We start from the raw sequence: 25955 nt of genomic DNA on the forward strand, positions 1-25955 counted from the left end.
CAGGGGCCACCGCTGGCAGGGGAGAGGGCCGGGGCCACCGCTGGCAGGGGAGAGGGCAGGGGCCACCGCTGGCAGGGGAGAGGGCAGGGGCCACCGCTGGCAGGGGAGAGGGCAGGGGTCACTGCTGGCAGAGGGTGTTGCAGCTGGCACAGTTCTTTTTCCCATCCCTGCGCTGTGCGGTACACAGCCTGAGCACAGGCAGACACTGTGCAAATCATGGCTGTGTGTAGTGGAATCATATTTCAGCTACAGTGTGTTCTGTGTGGGGAGTAGAAGATTTTCGTGCCTGTGCTGGAATGAATGATGGCTGGGACAGTGTTAGGGGTAGTGGGAGGCTGCAGCTGAAATCTGGGGTGGTGCAGCTAACCCCAGCACCTTCCTAGATCTGGCCATATGTACACATATGTGGAAATCTGCTGCTTAGTAGCCCACTGCCACCTGGGATAGCTGTAAAATAATGTAACAATTCCAGTAGGCAATGGGGCCAGGCCTAGACCAAAAACCCTGTACTGCCTTGCAGCGAAATAAGCGTAAGAAAATAAAAAAATATTGAATAAAATAAAATAATAGAGGGAGGGGGAAGGACAAAATAAAAAATGCGTTGTTTAGGTTTAGTTCTGATTTAAGGCACTTTTTTTATTGTGTCAAAGTGACATGGAGTATGCTGGAACTACCCAGCGAAAGAAGCCTGTGCTGAGAAAATAAGTAGACTGCCATTGCTGAGCACTGTATTAAAAATGTCCGTTATCCATAAATGTCATCCAAAGGTTTTAACATATTGAGTCCCTAGCCACGAGCAAGTGTGTTTGCACTAAATGTAGTAGCATGAATGGTCAGTGATTTGGTGAAGTATTGAGACCAGGGACAGCCAGGAAACTAGCATTTTCAGAAGGTTAGCCATGCCAGCCCTCATATTTGCTACAGTGAAGGGTTTCCTTTAATATTTGGTATGCAAATGTCCAAGGAAGTAGTGATGTTCACAGCCCTTAGTGATCTTGTGAGCTAAGCATGAGCTGATCTTGTAGGCTTGCCACCCTACCTTTTAATCTTTAATACTGGCTGGAGCCTGATGACATCATCCCGCTATAGGAAGCCTGTGTTAGCACTAAAATTCCCTTGACATTTCACAGTAGTGATTAGTAGGTCAATGTACACTAACATGACCCCTCTGCCCAATAAAGATACTTCTAGTGTATATTGACAATTAATGTCCAGGGCCAGATTTATACGTGCTGCCCTCCTAGGCCAGCTATACTGTTCCCTGCACCCCTCCACCTTCTGACCACGTCTATTGAATGGTGTGCAAGAAAAATGTACACTATGCCACCAAAAATGCAGAAACGGTGCACCTAATTAAATATTGCAGCAATAACCATCCAATGAGGGTGCCAAACAAACATCCAAGAGTCCATTTTTTATGATAAAATTGGTTTGAGGCAGAAATACTTTGAATGCAATTCAGGAGCTAAACAGACTCCACCTTTATCTGGGTTGGGTGGGGGAGGTAGTCTGTTTGGCCCCTGAAATACGTTGAATATTTTCTGCTATGAACAAATTTTATCTCATTGAACTGTAGATAGGTGGATTCTCAACTTTGGGTTTTATGGGGTGTCCATGTGTTGTGGAGTGCTGCCAAGCTGAAGCTAGTATTGACAGTGATAATTTGATTGACCCATTGAAAGTTTGTACCCAGCTCTTCCTTTTTTCTTGTAGATGGTCCTGGTAGGCAGGGTGGCAGTCTGGATAAAGTCTTTAAACCATGGCCTTTTTGGCTATTTGGAAATAGAGCTTAATTAATTTATATTGGTGCATGGTTAGACTCAACATTAGCCCATTTACCTATATAAACCCAACTCCAGCATCTTCGTTCTTTCAAAACCACAATTTCACAGAATTTTAAGAAGCCTCCTATAATTTCTACCATAGCAGCATTTGGACTGAAGGACAAATGAGGAGGTGAAAAGCACAGGTATAACCTCTGTTCAGTTGTCCAATCGCCAACTTGGACAGCTGCTGGACCATGTTGTGCTACTTAACCATGATGTAGTCCGTAGAGGGGTCCAGCCAGGACATGGCTGTGCTGTCTGTGAAGTGCATCTGGATTACAGGACCAACTGAACAGAAAAACAAATATTTTAGTAATGAAAAGAAGGGTTAGTAGGCAGCATAGTGGGTTAGTGGTTGGCAGCCCTGCCTTGCAGTACTGGGGTCAAATGCCAGGCAGAGTATGGAGTTTTCATGTTTTCCCTGTGCTTGCGTAGGTGTCCTCCCACACTCCAAAGAAATGTTGTTAGAATAATTGTCCAAATTGTGTATGTGTGCGAGATAACAACCTTAGATTTTAAGCTGCTTGATGGCCTTGAGGGACAATTTGTGTGAATTGTCAATGCTATATAAATGTCTATAATAATGTACTGTACATGTAGCCCTTGTATTGGTTATGTGTTATAGATCTTGTAGCTGTATATTATGTACATCTTGTACAATAATTGACACTGTTCACTCCCTTCCTAGGTTTTCAGTGAAGACGCTCCTTGAGAAATACACAGCGGAGCCCATCGATGATTCCTCAGAAGAGTTTGTGAATTTTGCTGCAATTTTGGAACACATTCTGAGTCATCGATTCAAGGGTAAGCGAGAGGCATGGGGAGGCGGGTTGTATAGCAGATGATTTAAAGGGTACCTCCATTCTAATTAGTAAACATGATTGCATAATCTGTGCTGTACACAAATACCAAAAACCTTTTCACTCCACCTTTTTTTTTTTTGCTTTTTTGTTGATTCAATTTTGTAGTTCCTATATGGTGCATTTGATTGGCTGAAGGTATAGGCTGTGAAAAAGTAACTTACCTAAATGTATGTCAGTAGACTTGCACTGCCTTCATGCCAAGACATACAGATGGGTGCATACAGTCAATGCAGTAGGTCAATGTGTGCCCACTCAACCATATCATCTCTGTTGTAGTCAAGTAAGCTCAAGATGGATTATGATTGGTTGCTCTGGGCACCTTTTCAATAAAAAGTTATTTATTCTTAAAGTGAACCTATGCTTTGACTATGCAGGCTAGAAGTCCTAAAATTCATAGCTTACACAAGGATGTAGACTTTTTCCATGTAACTGCACTGGTGCTTGGTAATTGGCTCAGCACTGTCACATTGGGTTGATTTACTAAAACTAGAAAGTGCAAAATCTGGTGCAGCTCTGCACAGAAACTTAACTGAACAAGCTGAAGTTTTTTTTTTTTTTGATCAAGAAAAATATTTATTGTATGAAAAATAGGTTGTACAAATTACAACAGGCACATGATAAATGAAACAATGGTCTAGAGTACAGCTTTTGTGATAAAATTTGCTAATATACATCTAAACATCAAAGACATGCAAAGTACGTAATACCTGAGTAAAGTACAGTACCAATAACAACATAGAATGCAAAATGGTATAGCTGAGGCGTAAACAAACACACACCGCAAAATACACAATTTCAATGCTAAGATAGGGCAAAAGAGATAGAAGTCAAACAAACCAGAAGAAAACAAAAAGGCGGAAGAGGGGGAGGGCAAAAAGAAAAAGCCACCTAGTGGAAAAGCCCTTCAGCTGTTGACAAGATAGCTCTGTTTTTATTACTCTCAGCCCTCTAAAAGTCTATTTAGTATTAACTGATGGGGCTCTAGGCCCAGAATATCTAACCACGGTTGCCATAAAGAGAAGAATTTTTAAGGTACTTTTCGATGCTGATATGTTAACTTTTCGCGTACAAGAGAGGAGTTCACCTGTTCCACCCATTGTTTCCTTGGTGAAACATGGGGGAATATCCAATAACGAGCAATTAATTTACGAGCAATGAATAGTAAAGGCAACACTGCCACATGCGCCGTAGGAGTGAGAGTCTCTACCTCTAGGGCTCCCAAGAGACAAACCATAGGGTCTCTGGGAAGCTACAAGTTGTATATCTGTCAAATAGTACCTATAATCTCTGACCACTATCGAAATAGTTTAGGACATCTCGATATCAAATGTAAACGGTCTTCATGCTCCTTTACACATTTTGGGCAAAGAGGAGTGTCTCTACTACCCCATTTGTGCAAATGGATTGGTGTTCTATAAGCTCTATGCAGTTAAAAAAAGGTGTGAAATCTTCTGTGAGGCTGATACTGATACCAGAGGTGCAGATGACAAACGTAAATCACAAATGTCATCATTAATGTTGCCTACATCTTTCTCTCCTTTCCTTTTGCATGTTAATGTGAAAGTTTTCTATATGGAGTTATGCCCTTGAGATCATACCCCTTTTGTCCTTTGTCAATAGTGTTTCTCTAACAAGGGGATGTTCAGCCAGTTTGAGCATAGAAAGATGGGACTGAGAGTTTAGAATGTGTCTCAATTGTAGATACCTATAGAACTGAGTTCTAGGAAGTGCGAATTCTGTTTTGTAGATCTGTAAAAGAATTGAGTAGCAGAGATTTGGGGGTGTGGGGCATAAGTTGGGACTTTACAGGGTACCGTTGTAGAACCAATAAAAGTATGGTAGATTAAATATATTAAAATATACTTTATTAAATACACATAATTCCCCACAGAGAAGGGAGAAAGGGGAACAATGCAAAGACAAAAATATAAATCATATAAACATATATATCAACATCAAGACATATACACATATTTAAAAATATCAGAACAGAATTGCATCCTCGTTAAGTAGGTGGAGTCACCAGAGACTACAGCTGGGCCAGGGTGATCCGGTACCAATATGTATTTCTTTAATTGATCCACTACCCAACATGTTTTGCGGTGTGTACCGCTTCTTCAGGGACGCAGGGGTATAGAGCTTGTGAAAGAGGAAAACTGCAAAATAGTTGAAAAACACATAATTAATTACCATACATATATCAATATTGGGTGTATTCAGATTCCAGAAAACAACTATATCTGATTTATGTGTACGTCGGGTATGGAAAAATTGGGAAAATTCCCTCCATATCGTGGCATACACACATCACATACTTAGTAACATAGTCCAAAATACATTGCATGTACATAATAAATTGTAACCTACACTGACACAGAGGCCAAGGTAGACGTGGACACTCCCACCTGGGCGGTTGGTGGTATCAGATCAAAGATAGGCCATGCTGGAGGCCAACTAAGTCCCCCCGGCGGACATGGACGACCACAAGGCAAATTATAGCTGGAACAGGATATCTGGCCTGTATGGTATATAGAAAAAAGAATATATAAGGGGTATAGAGTGTAAAGGACAAACATGCCTCAATAATGATGTATGTCCATCAAAAATGGCATATATATATATATGCAGGGGAGATATATCATTTATATAGAGACATATGTAGGGATACTAATTTCAAAGGGATAGTAAAATTATATCAACCTACCAGTACTAATGGTCAGAAACTGCATGATGGTCAGATGGTGGGGTGGACAGGCAAGGCACAGGTGTACAACAAACACAAGGAACGTATATACTGTAGATGTGAGTTGAGGATCCAACAACTCACCAATTCCTACAAATGTGTAAGGAAATAGTGTGTCAATAAAGAAATTCCACTTACAAGTATATATATATAGCCTCCGCGGCAAGTATATAGGACCTCGGAACCCCCTTGACAACACCATATGCCCTTTCTCCCTTCTCTGTGGGGAATTATGTGTATTTAATAAAGTATATTTTAATATATTTAATCTACCATACTTTTATTGGTTCTACAACGGTACCCTGTAAAGTCCCAACCTATGCCCCACACCCCCAAATCTCTGCTATTCTACTAGGGATGAGGTACCTGTAAGTATATATTTACTTCTCCAACAATGAGCTAACAAATTTCGTTCCAAAAGAATTGAGTAGATCATTTGTATTAAGCTGAGACCTATATCTGATCCGTGACGTTTCCCAGGACTCTAAACCCTCCAACTTTAGTAGCTCTTCGTATTGAGAATTACACCAAATTGGAGTGCTAGTAAGGAAACCCTGGATACCCAGGGTTGATTTGACATGTGTCCATAGTGTTTTAAGGAGTATGACATTAGGTACTATATTCAGTATTTTAGTAAATCCTGTCCCCAGATAGGCAAGAGCCAAGTAGGTGGTGTTCCATGGCGTGAGTAGTATCCTGATGGAAGTCAAAGGATCCATGTGCCCCAACCCCCTAGTTGTATTTGGGAGGCTAAGTAGTAGGCTCTGGATCGTGTGGACCGCCATACCACCCTGTTCCCTTCCCATTTGCAATGCGGGTAGACTAATTTGAGACGATTTTTTTTACGCCAGATAAGATTGCGAAATTGGGAATCTATGCGTGAGAACCACTTCTGGGGTATACAAATCGGGGAATCGTTAAATATATACAATAATTGGGGGGCCATATTTTATTTAAGCTAACTCTCCCCACCACAGATAATGGAAGTTTACTGCACGAAGTGCATTTTTCACGAAACCTACGTAGCAGTGGAAGGAGGTTTAACTCAATGTATTCGGATCGGGAGAGATAATGATGCCAAACCATTTGAAAGTGGATACTATTTGTATTGATGAAGCGCAGTCTGGCAAGGGGCAGGGTAAAGGGTCCAAGGGCTTGAGAACTGATTTGTCCCAGTTTATGGAGAACCCAGATAAGGCTCCAAAATATTTATATCCATTGGTCATAACCACCTGTTTAGACTTCTGTGTATCTTCCAGGTACAAAAAGGTGTCATCAGCATACAACGATATGTTGTCCGTATATGGACCCTGTATGAATCCAATCACATCCAGCGATGCACGAATATGTGCCGCCAGATGTTCCAGGGCTAAGGCAAACAGCAGGGGTGACAAGGGTCACCCCTGCTAGTACCCCTATGCAGATTAAAAGGCTCTGAAAGTTCTTCATTGACCCGACTGGGCTGCCAGCCAAGTCTGTCTAACGTCGTCAGAAGGAATAGCAATGTACGCCTCCTCTGCTCTCCCAGTCTCCGCAAGCACCCGTGTCTCCCAGGCCTTTGTAGATGTTTTAGTTCCGTTAGTAGGGTGAAAAAATGTACCTCTTAAATATGCCTTAGCTGCATCCCAAACCACTCACAGCTTAGTAGAGTTTATATTGTGGTCAATGAAAGATGACAGCAGCCCAGGAATTTGGTCTAGAGTTGGAAATAGGGATAACCAGAATGGGTTCAGCTTCCAGCTATGTATTTTAGGAGTAGAGGGGATGGTGAGTTCTACCCACAAGGGGGAATGATCGGAAATATGCCTGGGTTCGTAGCCAGAGGAGGCAAGGAGAGCAAGGAGCGAAGCATTACCCAATCCCAGATCTATCCTTGAGAGATCCTTGTAGGTAGCAGAAAAACACGAAAACTGTTTATTGTTAGGGTGGTGTAACCTCCACACATCTGTCAGCCCAAACTCCCTTACCAGGCAAGAAAAAGGAGTGGGGCTTCCTACCAGGGATGGAATTTGAGATAAAGTTGTTAACCTGTCCCACGTTGTCTAGCAAGTTGTTGAAATCACCAAATGCTAGAGGTGGGATATCAAGGAATTGAGCCATACAACTCGCCAGTATTTTAAGAACCTCTGCTGAGAATGGAGGAGCAATATACACACCCGCAATTATACAGGACAACCCATCAAAATTGTGCAATACAAAAACATAATGACCATTCTGGTCAATAATTGCCTGAGTACACACAAATGGGGTTCCTCACCTCACTAGGAGGCTCACACCTTTAGAGTAAGCAGAGTGGGTGGAGTGGTACTGATGGCTAAACAAGCGTGTAGAGTGGGTGGAATGGCACTGATGACTAAACAAGCGTGTAGAAGAGTAAGAAGGTGAAGAAGAAGATAAATGAGTCTTTTGGAGACTTATGTCTGCTTTGAGCCATTTAATATTTTGGAGGATCGCTGTACCTTTCACCGGATTGCTGAGTCCCTGAATGTTCCAGGACAGCACTTGAACAGAGTCACGCATATGTCAGGTATTGGGTGTTCTAAAACATATATCTCTGAAGAAAAGCACCACAGTGTGTCCTCTCCTTAGCCAAAGGAGGGCAAGAGAAAGCACTTAACTCCCATTTGGTGGTCTGTGGTCATAACGGGTGTTTGAAGAGGAGAGTAAGTGCGGGCTCTTTGTAGCAATAGAGAGCAACCCCACCAGGCAACCAGGAAACAAAAAGTTAAAAAAGTATTTAGGAAAAAAGAAGAAAAGATCCAACAAATAGAGGACCAACATGATCCATGTATATATAAACCTCAAGGAGGACTGTCCATACAGGACTTCGGTGGGGGTACAATGAAAAATCAAAGGTGAAGCAGCAAACTTCACAACAACCAAGGTTTCACCTTGAGTTTGATTCATTTGATTAGTCATTTATATTCTGCCTGTTCCTTAACATCCAAGTGTTGTGGACAAAAAAACTGGTATTACAGAATTAGCAATATCGATCAGGGTACGGTAGGTCTGGAAGGTGCTCAAGGGGAAGGGAAGGGACCTCAGCTCTGTCAAGCCAATAGGATGCAGCAGCAGGAAGTGGACCTCCCCTTGGCGACAATTTGTAATTTAGTGGGGTATAACATGGCGCACTGGAGGTTGAGTTTGCGGAGAGGTTTTTTTAACATCTGAGAACTTGGCTCTTTGTTTCTGCAGTTCCGCATAGTAATCTGCAAACAAGGAAACTTTAGGGTTATCAATGACTAGCGCTTCACCCATGCCCCTGGCTTTTGCGAGGATAACTTTCCTTTCTTTATAGTTCAACAGTTTGAACACAAAAGTGCGGGGTGGGTTACCCAGAGGTAGCAGGCGCATGGGTACTGTGCGCTCGCTCCACTGAAAACATGGGTTTAAAAGTGTCCTTGCCAAATGTTGTCAGCAACCAATTTTCAATAAATGCCACAACGTTTTTCCCTTCATCTCTTTCTGGGATGCCAATGGCACGTATGTTAATGTGCCTCATTCTATTCTCCAGGTCATCTAGTTGTGCTACTTGCTGGGCCACAATGAGCACATTTTGTTTAACACCTCTCAGCAGTGGTGCTATGTCATCTTCAACTGTGCTGACCCGTCCCTAGAGCTGATGTTCTCTCTCTGAGCTTTTGCATATCATGCCTGATAAAGGAGACCTCTGCCTTCACTCCTTTTATCTCATTAGTAAAAGCTGTGCTTGAAGTGTTGCAGGGGGTTACTGCCATCATAATATCGCCGAGGGTAGGCTCCGGATCTTCCCCCATTAAGAGAGGCTGATAAAGTGCAGGATTTAGTCGGGTTACTCACTGCATCCCAGATGGTTAGTGGCTCAGACGGATCTTCCAGAGCAACTGTGTCATCCTCGTCTGAGTGAGCCCCCGAGTATCTTAAAAGCAGGATCATTGGCAGGGAGAGCGAGGGACACATCCTGTTACATCCGCTGCTCAGTCACGCCCCTGAACAAGCTGAAGTTTGAAGCCGATTGGCTACCATGCACAGCTGCAACAGATTCTGAGTGCACCAGTTTTAGTAAATCCCCCTCATAGAATGAATTCCATGATGGTCCATACCTAAAAATTCCAGGTATTTTCTACAGAAAGCACCCTGCAACAACCAGCTGCTGAGGAGCGTATTATACCATCTTATTCTTATAATACATTCACAATCCAGTCCGATCCCTAGCAGCATCAACATTTCAAACCCTGATGGAGGCATTTTCTGATCCAGAAACGCATTGGAACATACTTTTATACTTGGGCTCTCACATTAGTGTGTGGCTCTCCATTCTTGTTTCTTGTTGCCATTGGTTCACTTGAAGGTTCTCACTTGGGTGTTTGAGAAGTGCCCTTACAGTCACCCATTTTTTTCTTTTTTGTGTCCCCTAAGTCTCCTAGAAGCCACATTGAAACCACTTGTATTTGCATGTCAAGAAACAACATTTTGGAACCACCAAGGTTCCCTTCATGGGGTAAAGTGACCTAGGGGCTATAATTGTAAAAAGATTGAGGTGTACTAGTGTAGCACTGTCCCAGCAGGGCCTGCTGAATAATGACTTGACGGGGTCCCCTAATTATCAGCACACGGTTACCTTGAGATATAGTTTGTGGATCACTTCCTTGCTCCTGGTGGCTCGTCACACAAACTGTCTAGGGGTGGTGGATTTTTATGTTTATTTGGAACTGGGATAGGAGAAGGAAATAGTGGGATACTCCAGTTTGAACTATTCAGGTTAGTTGAGGACTTCTATCTTTAAGCCTTCTAGGTTGATTGGAAACAGCTAGGCTGCTGAATCCACACTGCCACAAGTGCATAAAGGGTTAAGTCTCTTGCTCTTTACTTCCTAGCAAGACAACTTTGTGGATGATAACTTATCTCTAGGACACTCTCCCTAGCATCCCCTTTGAACCAACACCTGTCCACTGACTATCCTAGGAGCAGGAGTGGCCCCCCTCAGGTAAGGCCCCTTGACACGAGATTCTGTACTCGCTGTACTGCAGAGACAGATCCTCCATTGTCTCCCCTCTCAGTCAGCTTCTCTGGACCTCTGGGTTCAGTTCCTCACTGCTACTCTCCAGGCCCTCAGGATGAGCCCCTGAGGCCACATGGCACCTCTACAGAGGAGGAGGCAGCCTCCACCCTCCCTCCAGGACTGCGCTATCCAGACGAAATAGACCTCGAGCACATGTGCCCCTGGTTTTTATACAGTATCCCAACATGCACAGAGGCCCTTTCCCACTGCCAATCATTAGGACTGTATCATAAGCCTGTGCACCCATTCGTCAGGTTTCCCACCACTGTCCAACATGCCTCCCTATTGGACCCTATCTAGACAGAATGAGTTGCATCCTGAGCACAATGAGCAGACCTCACTAACCGATCCTGTTCTCTGGTAAGTGGAGAATAATATAGATTTACCTGCAGCCCCTCTGGTAATCAGACAGAGCTCAAAACTATACTTTCCCACTAGCACCTACCTAGGAGGGTGCTACACTAGCAACAGATTTTCTCTGGCACCATCCGCAACTTCAGCACTCCAAGTTTAGACAGATTCTGGTCTGGTGTGCTAAAAATATATCTTTTTGAACCTAAGGCCTCATTCACACATCCTAAATGAGCCATGGGCTGCAGGTGTACTGTAGATACCTTCATCCCGGATCCTGGGTGTTCGATCAGGAGTAGTTGCACAGCTCGTCTCGTACACATATGTCACTGACCTTTCTTTTGTTGCCCTTAGGTCACGTGAGCTGGTTTAGCACAGATGGCCAAAGAGGATTCTGGGACTATATACGTATCGCCTGCAGCAAAGTTCCCAACAACTGTATCAGCAGCATTGAGAACATGGAGAACATTAGCACAGCTAGAGCAAAGGTGTTTTATTGCTGCTTCTAAATCTTGCATGTATTGTCATACCTTGTGTTCTCCCATTATACTGTGGTTTTATTTCTGCTCATTACAGATAAGGCAGAAGCTAAGCTATGTATTGGGTGTAGTTAAGATCTTGTCTTTATTAAATTATTGTAAAAAATAAGAATGGCTGAGAGCTGCTGCTTGTATATTTTAGCCTCCCAAAGTCCTGAGTCACAGCTGATACTCAACAAGGCTGGACACATTTAAATAATGGGATGATGCAGCAAATCCTATTAGCTAATTCATGCAGAAAAGGCAATTAATGAATAGTAAAGGAAACCTGCACTGGGAGAAATATGAAGACTGCCATTGCTGAAAATGCTACTAGCCTGGCTGTGTCAGGCCTCATTACTTTGAGTTGTTGTTCCAAAACAAGCATGCACCAGTGAAGTCAGAACTCCTGAACTGCATTCTTGTTCCAGATCAGTGGGTTAGAAAGTGACATTTTTCAAGAGAAAGTTCAGCAATGCCATTCAACTTATTCTCTCAGTACATTTCCATTCAAAAGATAGGAACAGGCAATGTGCAGTGACATACGATAAAAACAAATGTAATCACTTTTCAAATACAAATGTATGACAAGAAAAAACTATATGTAGAACATTGCTTTTGAGCTTGGTCATCTTGACTCCTTTAATTTCTATTGAAACAAAAAAGACAATCAAACACTTGCAAAATAGTTCAGCAGGATATTCAGATGTAATAACCTCTTCCTTTCTTTAGGATAGATAACCAATTACTCAGTCACTGTGTTCCCGATCTGTCAAGAATCCATATACATCCACTTCAGCAGCATTGTCCTACACTTATCTTTTCTAAGGCCCTAAAGAAGAAGGAACATATAAAATCCCCCTATAGTAGTGAAAAGAGTGGTTAGTGGGCAGCAGAGGTGGGGGACTTGAGCCACATGACTTGACTTAAGATCAATCTTAAGTCACCAGTTTGAGGACTTGAGACTTGCTCGACTAAAATTAATAAAAGACTCAACTTGACTTTGACTTGGTATTCATGACTTCAGACTTGACTTTGACTTGAGACATATGACTCGAAATGACTTTACTTTTTTAAGTTATTAAATATTTGCATTTTCTCAAGATGTGTTAAAGCAAAATGAATGTGCCTGTTATGTTTCTGACACCACAGTCACTTAAGACACCTCAGTGTGTTCTGATTTGTAGGACACTGGCTGTTTAACAATGGAAATACTTAACATGTTTTTAGTGACTGTGGTATTGAAACATGACCGGACGAAGGATTTTGAGCTGTTTGGGCATTCAAAGTGTTTCTTTAATATGCCAAGAAAAAAGCACTAAGCAGTTTTGTTAATGTTGAAAATAAAACAAAACCTTTCCTGACCACTGACTTTTAACTGATTTAAAGGTGAAAATTGGGGTAGATCAGTATTTTGACTTAAATTGTGACTTGACCAAAATAAATGACTTGACTTGACTTGCTTGACTTCTAGCAGGGACTTGACTTGCTTGCTTTTCGCCACAGTAACTTGGGACTTGCTTGAGACTTGAAGGTTAAGACTTGAGACTTGCTTGTGACTTGCACATGTGTGACTTACTCCCATGTCTGGTGGGCAGCACAGTGGCTTAGCAGCTAAGCAGCCCTGTCTTGCGGTACTGGGGTCCCTGGTTCAAATCCCAGCCAAAGCATGATTGCATGTTATCCCTATGTCTATTTGGCTAACTACACCAAAATAAATGATTTTATGGCACCTGAACGTCCCACTGAAACATTTCTTTGGTGCTCTGTTGTCTTTCATACTTTGATTCCCAAAGTTTTTCAGTAGTTTAGGAGCAGCCTACTTGCCACATTCTAGCACAAAACCAACAATTTAAAACATCCAGTTCTCTTCGGGCTCCAGCATGACGTCCAACCCCACCAATCATGTTCATGGCTTGTAGACCTAAATTATCTGTATATGTTAATTTTGTGATGTGTCTGATGTATCGACCTCTGGGTAAATGTACAAACATTTGTTTTGATCTGTGGCCATACCCACTAAGATTGCTCTCTTACAGCCCATTAAGCTAAATCATAGATTCCCTTATACACACTAAACGGTGTAGATGGAAGGAATCCCCTGCTGCCAGCTATGGTATTCTGGCAGACGGCACCCGTGGTTATCGGCATACCTGAACAGTGCCAAATGAAACTAGTTGACTGCAGTCACTTTTCTAATGACTTTTTTCTACCTGGGCGTCAGGAGGGCTGCTCACAGCTTGAATGTCAGCCAATTCACAGGAATCGGGCAAAGTTTGAGCCATGTTTTGGATTGGCCATTCAAAATGCCAGCTTTACAGAAGGCTTATTCAATTCAAATGTCATTTGAAATGAGTGAACGTAGTTTATCATTTTCCGATAGATGTTGGTTAATTGCCTTACCTGTTGGGTTATCTTCAATAAAGAGAAACTGAACTCTGGAAGCTGTGACAAAAAAGGCAAGCAGGGGGCAGGGACTAATCATTAGTATTGAATGTGGCCTTCTTGACGCAGATCTTTTCCCCATTACTATCCTTCCATGCCTTTATTCTATGCAGTGTGTCTGTGTGGAGTTGGCCATCTTGGTAGAGGCAGGTCTTTGCTTCCTCAGAGCCTCCAGTAAGGAGAACAGTGAAGAGCACAGAAGTGATATCACCAAATCTCCTGAAACTAGCAGTCAGACTGCAGTGCCTTAAATCTCACACTGTAGATATACAGTTTTGAGACTGTAGAAACCCTTGCATACCAGGAAGTGCACTGATTTTTTAGGGTACTGCTTAGGCACCTTAATATTACTAAATATTTCCTATAACATAGCAAATCTTCAATCTTTGAGTTCAGTTTTACTTTTATGTTACATTAGGACCACCGTTGCAGTCCTTACTTTCAGGTACATAGTGTGGTCATGTATGCTGTCGTCGTAGGGTCGGGCCTGGATACGTCTTGCGCTGATGGAGAAACGACTTTCAGAATACATTGTAACTGCACTAAGAGACACCAGAACCACCAGGTGAGACCATACGTGAAACCCAATAGGACCTGAAGTATCAACATGTCCTTACAAAGGGCTACAGTATGTCAGACTAGTAACATTGTATATGAGATTTAAAGCAGTTATTTAGATTGCGGCTACAGGGTTGTTCTGGCTAACTAAAACATTTATTTAGGCAGCTAAAACTTGCTGGTGTGCCATGGTTTTTGGGGAGCTGCTTTGGGGAACATGATTAGTTACAAAAATTGACCGCTGCAAAGAGTCAGTCACTCAGTAACTGAGCTTTGAACAGTGTTTTTCAAATAGGGTGCTGGCTGGGTTCCCCTTGGGATGCTGGTAGCACAGGGCACAGTTTCTCCTGGGTCAGCATCATGAATTGCCATGGTGTGAGTGGGCCTTTTTGCTGATGACGCAAAGATATGTAACAGGGTTGATGTTCCTGGAGGGAAACGCCAAATGGAAAAGGATTTAGGAAACTAGAAGAATGGTCAGAACTCTGGCAACTGAAATTTAATGTGGATAAGTGCAAGATAATGCACCTGGGGCGTAAAAACCCAAGGGCAGAATATAGAATATTTGACACAGTCCTGACCTCAGTATCTGAGGAAAGGGATTTAGGAGTTATTATTTCAGAAGACTTAAAGGTGGGAAGACAATGTAATAGAGCAGCACGAAATGCCAGCAGAATGCTTGGATGTATAGGGAGAGGTATAAGCAGTAGAAAGAGAGAAGTGCTTATGCCGCTGTACAGAACACTGGTGAGACCTCACTTGGAGTATTGTGCGCAGTACTGGAGGCCATATCTCCAGAAGGATATAGATACTCTAGAGAGAGTTCAGAGAAGAGCTACTAAACTAGTACATGGATTGCAGGAAAAAACTTACCAGGAAAGGTTAAAGGACCTTAACATGTATAGCTTGGAAGAAAGAAGAGACAGAGGGGATATGATAGAAACTTTTAAATACATAAAGGGAATCAACTCGGTAAAGGAGGAGAGCATATTTAAAAGAAGAAAAACTACCACAAGAGGACACAGTTTTAAATTAGAGGGGCAAAGGTTTAAAAGTAATATGAGGAAGTATTACTTTACTGAGAGAGTAGTGGATGCATGGAATAACCTTCCTGCAGAAGTGGTAGCTGCAAATACAGTGAAGGAGTTTAAGCATGCATGGGATAGGCATAAGGCTATCCTTCATATAAGATAGGGCCAGGGACTTTTTATAGGATTCAGATATATTGGGCAGACTAGATGGGCCAAATGGTTCTTATCTGCAGACACATTCTATGTTTCTGTTTGCCAGCACCATAACAGCTAATGATGCTCTAGGGCAGGGTGCATGGTGTTATTCATTGCAATGGTGTTAGCATGGAGCCATACTACCAGCCGACAATGCATGACACTAATCTAAGTCAGAGCCACCCCCAGCATTGAGGAGATGATTCCCTCTTACAGACCGGCTACGCTTCTGACCCTCTGCCTTGCTGCTACAGCCAAAATGTAGGGCTTTGATGTGATGATTTAATTAGCTTCTCACATTATCCAATGCAGCTGGTGCTGACCATAGCACACTGGCAATTTGTAGGTGCCTAGCTAAGCAATGTAGTCATCTACAACTCATGTTGCCCAGTTATGAAGTTTTCAGGACATATATATACAGTTCATCATCATAACATTTTGATATGTAAGGTTCATCATCAAGTTTTTGTTAGTAGATGGGGACTACTTTATGGAAAAAATAAGCGCTTTAGGAAAGCTTGGATAAAGTCATAGCTTCTGCCTATAGTAACCAAAAGGCATTCATAGGATTTATGTCCCTCCTATATAGATATAATTAACCTATGTTGATGACCACAAGCTTGAACATATGTCTCATTGGTGTGGAAAAAAAACAAAGGCGTTGTGGCAGTAGAGCCAAATTTGTACTTGGGAACCTCAAGAAGATGACACTGTCACTGTTTTTCCTTTTTAGGAGGTTTTATGACGATGGTGCTATTTTACTGCGAGAGGAGTCATCTGTCCTCACTGGGATGTTAATAGGCCTCAGTGCCATTGACTTCAGGTAAGATCATTGAATGACCCTAGGTACACTTTAATGTGACGATGTCAGGAGAAAAATGTGTGTCTTGACAAAGGTCTTCAACCCTCATGTTTTATAAACCTTTCCCACAAATGTTTTTACTGTGAACTTGGAGCTTGTGGAAAAATACCATGTCTTGTCTGCTAAACAATGTTTTTCTACCATTTTCTTTTATACATCCTGAGGTTGTTTTATGAAATCCTCAATTTTCTATCCTTTTGTGGCAATTTTTATGTGAATATAAGCTTCTGTTAGTTAATCTCAATCTTTGTCTGAAGGAAGAATTCACCTGTCCTGCAGATCATGACAACAAACCATGTTAAAGCTTGTTACATACCTTTATTCTGATTTGAACCTTTTCTTTTAGATTTACAACTACTGTAAGGGTCTACTTGACAAAATATAAATCAAATGGATTGTTTAGGTAGACCCCCACATTACATAGTTATTGGACCCCTATGGTTGCTAGGGGACAGCTATGGCTATCTGACCTACCATTGAATGGTGCTTGGATAGTTCTGTGCCCAATGCCACTTGACAGAGTGAGCAACACAAACCCAATTATCTTTTTAGCTGTCTGTAAATGTGGCTTTCTGACCATTACTGTAAAAAAGGCATTCTCGTTGAAAGAACATTTTTTTTTTCGTTCTGATCACCAATGAATTTGTTTTAGCAAGGGTTCCCCAATACCTGAAAATTACCTCAAGGTTTCCTCTGGGGTAAAAGGTTGAGAGAGGCTGATTTAGGAGATTATACACTTAGATTGTAAGGTACAGTGGGGATCGAAAGTTTGGGCACCCCAAGTAAAAATTTGTATTAATGTGCATAAAGAAGCCAAGGAAAGATGGAAAAATCTCCAAAAGGCATCAAATTACAGATTAGACATTCTTATAATATGTCAACAAAAGTTAGATTTTATTTCCATCATTGACACTTTCATAATTTACAGAAAACAAAAAAATGGCGTCTGCAAAAGTTTGGGCACCCTGCAGAATTTATAGCATGCACTGCCCCCTTTGCAAGGCTGAGACCTGCCAGTGTCATGGATTGTTCTCAATCATCGTCTGGGAAGACCAGGTGATGTCAATCTCAAAGGTTTTAAATGCCCAGACTCATCTGACCTTGCCCCAACAATCAGCACCATGGGATCTTCTAAGCAGTTGTCTAGAAAACTGAAACTGAAAATAGTTGACGCTCACAAAGCTGGAGAAGGCTATAAGAAGATAGCAGATGTCAATATCCTCTGTTCGGAATGTAATTAAGAAATGGCAGTCATCAGGAACAGTGGAAGTTAAAGCAAGATCTGGAAGAAAAAGAAAAATATCAGACAGAACAGCTCGCAGGATTGTGAGAAAAACAATTCAAACCCCACGTTTGACTGCACAATCCCTCCAGAAAGATCTGGCAGACACTGGAGTTGTGGTACACTATTCCACTATAAAGAGATACTTGTACAAATATGGTCTTCATGGAAGAGTCATCAGAAGAAAACCTCTTCTACGTCCTCACCACAAAAATCAGCGTTTGAACTTTGCAAATGAACATATAGACAAGCCTGATGCATTTTGGAAACAAGTTCTGTTGACCGGTGAGGTTAAAATTGAACTTTTTGGCCGGAATGAGCAAAGGTACGTTTGGAGAAGAAGGGGCACAGAATTTAATGAAAAGAACCTCTGTCCAACTGTTAAGCATGGGGGTGGATCGATCATGCTTTGGGGTTGTATTACAGCCAGTGGCACAGGGAACATCTCACGAGTAGAAGGAAAAATTGATTGAATAAAATTTCAGCAAATTTTGGATGGTAACTTGATGCCATCTGTGAAAAAGCTGAAGTTAAAGAGAGGATGGCTTCTACAAATGGATAATGATCATAAACACACCTCGAAATCCACGGGGGATTACATCAAGAGGCGTAAACTAAAGGTTTTGCCATGGCCTTCACAATCTCCTGACCTCAACATAATTGAAAATCTATGGATAGACCTTAAAAGAGCAGTGCGTGACAGACAGCCCAGAAATCTCAAAGAACTGGAAGACTTTTGTAAGGAAGAATGGGTAAAGATACCTCAAACAAGAATTGAAATACTCTTGGCTGGCTACAAAAAGCATTTACAAGCTGTGATACTTGCCAAAGGGGGCAGTACAAGATATTAACTCTGCAGGGTGCCCAAACTTTTGCAGACGCCATTTTGTTGTTTTCTGTTGTTTTGAAAGTGTAAATGATGGAAATAAAATCTAACTTTTGTTGACATATTATAAGAATGTCTAATCTGTAATTTGATGCCTTTTGGAGATTTTTCCATCTTTCCTTGGCTTCTTTATGCACATTAATAACATTTTTACCTGGGGTGCCCAAACTTTCGATCCCCACTGTATACAGCCAAGCTTCACCTTCACTCTACTACAGGGGTCTCCAAACTTACTAAATAAAGGGACAGTTTACTGTCATTCAGACTTTTGGGAGGGTTGGACTGTGGCCAGTGTGAAAAGAAAATGCCCCAGTGTCAATGTGAGTAAATGCCTAATATCCTCTAACTTTTATCCTCTTGTAGCTTTTGTCTAAAAGGGGAAGGCATTGATGGCAAAACTCCAGCAGTGATAGACTACACTCCATACTTAAAGTTTACACAAAGGTGAGTACAAATGAAAAATTAATAAATCTCTTAGAATACACAACGTGGATATATGGTGGGTCTGGGACAAGGGGTGGGCAGAAGAGGGCAACACCTTTGGCCCTTCAACTGGAAGTGGGGAGGGGACACAGGCACAAAAGGGGCTGAACCTGCAACCTATGCTGCTTAAGTAATTCACAGCTTATTGGGATGAGGGGGAAGGGATACACGTTAGCCTAATGTAGGAGGCTAAACGTAGCATTTTTCTTTTTTTTCAAATCTACCTTGATGAGTGCAGAAAGGGAAAGAGATTGCAAGAGGAACTTTACATCACTCGCTTTAAATATTTTAATATTTACTCTAATTAACATTTCTCTGACCAGTTATGATTACTTAAGTGAGGAAGAAGACCGAGAAAGTATAGGTGGCAGCAGCAGTGAGGACAGCTCTCCCGAACACCCCTACTTACCGCTGCTAACAGACGAGGAGACCTGGTACAGCAAGTGGCGTAAGATGGAGCAGAAGTTCCGTATTGTCTATGCACAAAAGGTAGGTGGAAACCTGCATATTAATGAGATATCGTAGAGTATGTATTTCCTTTTTGAACAGCAAACTGCCAACAAAAATCCACATAACAAGGAGTTTTAATCCTTATTTTAGTATAGTTAGGTGGAGCCATGTAAATCATTCCTTCATGTCCCTATCACTAACTGTACCTCCAGAACCCATAGTACATGTCGCAGATACAATACTAATTATAGAGAATCAATTATCCGGTGGGCATGCTGCTGTTTGGAGTTTTTGATCCTCATTAGTTCTAAGTATCGAACGCATCACTATTATTTGGGTCTTGGCGGAAACCCCACTAGGAAAGCTAGGAAATAACTCAAAGCACATACCATAAATTAGTGGTCTCCAAACTGTGGTTCGGGGGCTGGATGCGGCTCTTTGCTTGCCTTTATCTGGCCCTGGTCCTCTCACTGATACAAGACAGTATTCCCCCCACTGATACCAATGACCGGGTACTATTCCTTCCACTGACACCAATAATGAGGCACTATTCCTCCCACTGATACCAATGATTGGGCACTGTTCTTCCTACTGACACTAATGATGGCACTATTCTTCCTACTAAAACCATGATGGGGCACAATTCCTTCCACTGACACCAATGACAAGGTACTATCCCTCCCACCGACACTAACAGTGGGGTACTATTCCTCTCAATGACATCAATGATTGGGCATTATTCCTCCCACTGATGCCAACATCTGCCCCCCCCCCTAATGTCTGCAGGACTGTAAGTTGGCCCTTTTTCTTTTGAAAGTTTGGAGACCCCTGCTCTAAAGCTATGCATAGTATTTCTGTCTTATAACTAAAGGTGTTTGCAATGTGGACCAGTAGAAATGTTTAGTCTGCAATAGATTTTCTTTAACTATCTTGGCCATGCATAGCTGTCTGGGAAAATTGGATATCTGGCATCCAGGCTGAACTTGTATAATGCTGGGAACTGTTTCCGGTGGGTGCATTAATCCTAGGCTTCCTTTTGCTTTCTAATGGTTTTATATCCGAGATGATATTGATTTTGTAGGCAAGAGAGCCATTTGTGCCCCATACATAAGCTAAATCATTTATTAAATTATTGTATTTGATGCATAAAGGGATTTACTCCTTTGAAACCAGACAATTGGCTTCATGCCAATTTACCAAATATAATTTACCAAATATGTGCCCATCATTCAGTGCAGGTTTTGTGTTCTTCCTTTGAGACCTTTTATGGTGATGCTGGTTTTATCTCTAAATGAAAATGGACTAGGGATAACGTCCAAATCACCAGGTCTCTAGTCTAGTCTCATAGTGTGCAGCTTGATGCCCTGTGTATCCAGAGGGGGTTCCTGCCTGATATTGCCAAATACCATTATTACCATGTTCACCTTTTTTTAAAAGGTTTAGTTTAGGCTTCCTCGGGTGATGTTCAGATACCTACCTAATCTGTCAGTAAATCCCTTTTTAGCTTGTAGCACATTATTCTGTCTCTTACTGTAAAACCACTAGCAGATTACGTTAATTTGTTGGATTTCAGATCAATAGAGATGCCTTTGATGAAGCTCCTTGCAGTGATGGTCAATGCCGTGTACTGTAAATTGTTGATGATCTAATGACTGTGTTCTGTAGTTACCGGAAATGTCTCATTGTAAAGCTAACTTTGGTCTTTGTTCCGTATGAGTGTTGGAAAAGATGTGGCCTATATGACCCATTCATTGAAAAAAAATGGTGGGATGCCTCAGCTCTACCAGTGATTCACAATTGATGTGGGATGATGCAGCTGGTACTGAAAGCATGTTTTTATTGACTCACAGTTCGAAATTTATAGCTCAGATGAAGTTAAGAGCACCTTCTTTTATGTTAGCCTTTTTATTGAGCAAGCGTACATAATAATAAGTGTGCTCCTTTGTTGTAATCCTTTTCTTTACTGACAAAAACCCCTCTCACCCTGTTCTCATTCTTGAAATGCTAGTTTATGCCTTCCTGGTATAACTGTATTGTAAATACTGTTTTATAGAAAACAATTTGTTGTTATTTTAAAGCTGAACTCCAGGCAAACGCTTAAATACCCAGATGAAATACATATGGGGGAGCTCAGGGCTGGTGCTAGACTATTTTAGCCCTAGGCAAAACCAGCTACTTGCGCCCCCCCCAAAAATAAAAAATAAAAAGGGAAAGGGTTAAAAACTCCTCTATGTAATACCCAGTGACCCTGATCTAATGGTTCCTCCATGTTATGCTGTCATACCCAGTGACCCCCATATTCCTTCATGTCCTTATGTCCCTCTATGTCACACCCAGGGACCCTGATGTTTTTCCATGTCACATCCTGGGACCCCAATATTCCTCAATGTCATGCTGTCATACCCAGTGACCCCAATGTTCCTCTATGTCACACCAGGGGCCCCTGATGTTCCTCCATGTCATACTCGGAGACACCCTTATGTTTTTACATGTCACACCTGGGGACATCAATCCCCCATGGCACACAAAGGGACCCCAATTTCTCAGGGCACACATGGTGACCCCGAACCCCTGTTACACCCAGTGACCACTATCCCCCATGTCACACCTGGTGACTCCGATTCACCATGGCAAACCTGGTGACCCCGATTCCCTTTCACACCAGGGATCCTCCATGTCACACCCCGGGACCCCGATCCCCTGTTCTGGGGACACCCACTGGGCAGTATGAAGAGAGTGGTCTGCACTCTGCCCTCCTTCACCGTGATTCCTTTTCCCAGGACGCTCCTCTCCTGGACCACAGTGCTCACCACGGCTCCAACCGGCTCGTGGTGGATGGAGAAGCAGCAGTCAGTGCCGAGCTCTGGCTCAGGTTCAGCTCTCCTCCGCTCCCTGCTTAATATCGACCCAGGGACGTGAATGGCTGCCCACCAGCTCAGTGTAGAGTATCACTTCCTGCTCGGGGTTTAGGCCACTCAGCTCCAGCCAAAGAGGATCATCATGCAGGCAGCACTCTGGTGGGCTCCCTTCCTGCCTATTAGGGCCCCCCCAAACAGCGGTGGAAAGCCAAGGCCTGGTAGTTCTTACTACTCTGAGTTATCCTGACTATGGCCTTTGTATTCGACGATGCTTTTGATGCTGAGATAAGGGCAACTTTCGGGAAGGACTCTACTGCAGAGGAAACAGCCGAGGAAAATTTAAAACTACAGTTTCGCGAACACAAAAAACGATTAATTAAATCCCTCAACCGGAGGTGGGACATTCTGTCCCTAGAGTCCTATATTGAGCAGGGAATCATCCCAAGAGGACTAAGGGAACGAGTCATCCCAGCCTCTCAACTTCAAACAGATTCCTTGCGAAGTGGAAGGAAACCTGTATCCAGCACGGCTTAAATGTTATGAGATTGATTGTAGAAGAAGAAAGAATCCAGCTCTCTGAGCTCCAGGAACAAATAAAACAAACTACCGTAAAATTAGAGCCACTTAAGAACCTTGAAGACTTTGAACACCAAAACGACCTCCTTAAAAAAGAAATCGAAAGAGCACAAAAAACACTGCGGGCGACTAAACATTCTAAGTTCCAGAGGGACCTTGGTGACTGGGCGACAGGGGAAATATTTGACCTGACAGCCCAAAATAGGAGAGGTAGATCGAAGAGAAGGGGTAGAGGCTCAAGGAGCCGATCCTGGAACGAATCCACCATTTCAGGAAGTGAAGAGGAGGATCGCTCGATATATTTTTTAGAGGAGGAACAGCCAGAGGAGAACCCTCCTCCTGGCCCCCCCAAAAGGTATTTTGAAGAAAGCACAAAGAGGGAGGGGAGGAGGAAAAGGAAGAGGAGGAGGAGGAGAAAGAGAAAGGATTGTTACCAGACAACAAAAGGATCGGGCCAAAAGCCGACGATAAATAGTGACAACACAGAGAATAATCTATTTAGCATAATAATCCCACCCCCCCCCCCCCAGCCCAGAACATCAGGGAGACTACTGTGAGTGAAGTTGATCAAAAGGTGATCAACCTTTCCCAATTTCCATTAGAGACCAGACACATTAAACTATTAAGAAGAGGCCTATCTTTCTCGCCAAGTGAGAAAATGGACCACTTCGAGGTCTATAAAGACGTCTGCCTATACCTAAGGAAAGTATACTATAAATTACTTTACTCTGTTGAGGGGAGCAAGAGTGAAAGTAACCATGTTACTGACCCAGCGGATCTAGAAGCCCTTGAGATACTGAACTCACTATTAAAGAATCTGAACCAGGGGAGGAACCAGCCCAAGAAAACCTACCAGGCCTATGCAAAGCAAACATCACCATTCGCTCCACATCAATGTCCAAGTTCAGTAGTAATAAGTGGCTGGGAATTTTCCTCTCCTTGGTAGAGGAGGACCTCAAAAAGGTCAGATGGGACTGGTCACCCCCAGACAATATTTCTAAGGAAGAAAGGAGGGCCCTATACGAACTTAAACATGCCACCAATCTAGTAATCAAGAAGAGCGATAAAGGTGGGAATGTTGTACTATTATCTGAGGAGATGTATGAGAGCGAGATAAGGAGATTACTCTCTGACACACAAACCTACAAGAAAACACCACAATATCCTTTCCTAAGCATAGTGAAGAGACTTAATGAAAAACTTGATTTCGCCAAAGAGGCAAATTTGATTACAAGTAAAGAAAAAAATTTCCTGAAGATTCTAGATTACAACATTCCCACCTTCTACGCTATTCCCAAGATCCACAAAAACCAACCACAACCACCAGGGAGGCCCATAGTGTCAGCTATTGGGGGCCCACTCGAAAGGATAGGGAAATACCTAGATTCCCTAATTAAGGAGCTGGTCTGGGACTTGCCATCCTATGTAAAAGACACGGGTGATGTCTTGAATAAAATCAAGGACCTACATTTTGAAGAAGAGGTATTACTAGTGGGAATCGACGTTGAATCACTTTATACGTCGATCCCCAACGAGTGGGGGATCCTTGCGGTATACCATTTTCTGGAAAAAAACTTTCCCCTCAATGGAGCACAAAACGAGTTCCTCTTGGAAATCCTGGAATTCGCACTTGGAAACAACTATTTCCAATTCCTAGGCCACTTCTACCAACAGGTCAGGGGCACAGCCATGGGAGCACCATGGGCACCCTCCTACGCCTGCCTCCATTTAGGCATGTGGGAGGAAGAGATAGTCAGGGTCTCATCTATGTACCACAGCCATGCCTTAACGTGGCTGAGGTATATAGATGACGTTCTGATGGTCTGGAAAGGCACGGAATTGCACCTTGAAGAGTTTATGGACGAGCTAAACACCAATAATCGCAACATCCGCCTGACATATACAGTAGATAAAAAGCAGATCTCATTCCTTGATCTCAGCATCCGCCTGTATGAGGGCAGATTGCTGACCTCTACATTCAGGAAAACTACTGCAGCAAATACCCTACTAATGGCTGATAGCTCTCACCCTGAGCCTCTGAAAAGAGGTATACCGGTGGGACAATTTATTAGACTCAAGAGGAATTGTTCAGAACATGGTGACTACATAGCAGAATCCCGTGAATTATACAACAGGTTCAGGGAACGTGGGTATTCCCACAGGACTCTTCGGAGTGCCAAAAGAAAGGCGGGTCTAAAAACTAGGGAACAACTCCTAAAACCCAAGGACACCAACATGACTGATCAGAACCCGGTAACACAGCCTCGACTGATCACGAGATTCGGTAGCCAATGGCAAGAGGTCCGGACAGTGCTGGAGAGACACTGGCATGTCCTACAAAAAAACGATAGGTTGAAAGACATAGTAGGCCCTAGACCATTAATAGTTGCAAGAAGGGCAAAAAACCTAGGGGACCACCTTATGCAGTCTGAGTTTACCAAAGACAATACTCAGAGAAGCTGGCTCACTGATCTCCCCAAAATGAAGGGCATGTTCCCGTGTGGACACTGCCATATCTGCCGATTTGTCGAGAAAACGGATGTTTTCACGGATGCTTTTGGCTCTAAGGAGTACAACATCACCTCCTTCATAAATTGCAGTACCTCACGAGTACTGTATCAAATCATATGCCCCTGCAAAAAAATATATACTCTGGGAAGACCAAAAGAACCCTCAGGATAAGAATAGGCGAACATCTAAAGAGCATTAGGCTCAAGGAGGAAACCCCCATTGCCCAGCATTTCCTTGAAACACATGGAGGTGATGCAAAAGGGCTCAAGGTGAAAGGGTTTTGGACCCTTAACATCTCGGCACGTAGGGGTGACTTCGATAGAATACTCCTACGTGAAGAGAAAGCCTGGATCTTTAGGCTAGGCACCCTAAAACCGTCTGGACTGAACAATGAGCTCAGTCTTAAGGTATTCCTAGATCCTTAGTGCTCCCACTTCATGGAGTAATCAGATTGTTTAGCCACTAGGACCTCATCA

The 25955-nt window shown here is 42.6% G+C and overlaps 1 protein-coding gene across 2 annotated transcripts in view; it reads left to right on the forward strand.

Annotated features, from left to right (window-relative positions):
- The window catches only part of RUNDC3A (RUN domain containing 3A), a 56569-nt gene that overhangs the window by 12557 nt on the left and 18057 nt on the right, over positions 1-25955 (forward strand). For both annotated transcript variants that reach the window (XM_082271208.1, XM_082271207.1), the window contains exons 2-7: positions 2515-2630; positions 11179-11312; positions 14267-14352; positions 16305-16394; positions 18965-19045; positions 19408-19573. In XM_082271208.1, the coding sequence (XP_082127334.1) occupies positions 2515-2630; positions 11179-11312; positions 14267-14352; positions 16305-16394; positions 18965-19045; positions 19408-19573 (673 nt within the window). The remainder of the gene's footprint in view (positions 1-2514; positions 2631-11178; positions 11313-14266; positions 14353-16304; positions 16395-18964; positions 19046-19407; positions 19574-25955) is intronic.

This window comes from Pelophylax lessonae (assembly GCF_965119305.1).
Source record: "Pelophylax lessonae genome assembly, chromosome: 11".
Taxonomy (NCBI): domain Eukaryota; kingdom Metazoa; phylum Chordata; class Amphibia; order Anura; family Ranidae; genus Pelophylax; species Pelophylax lessonae.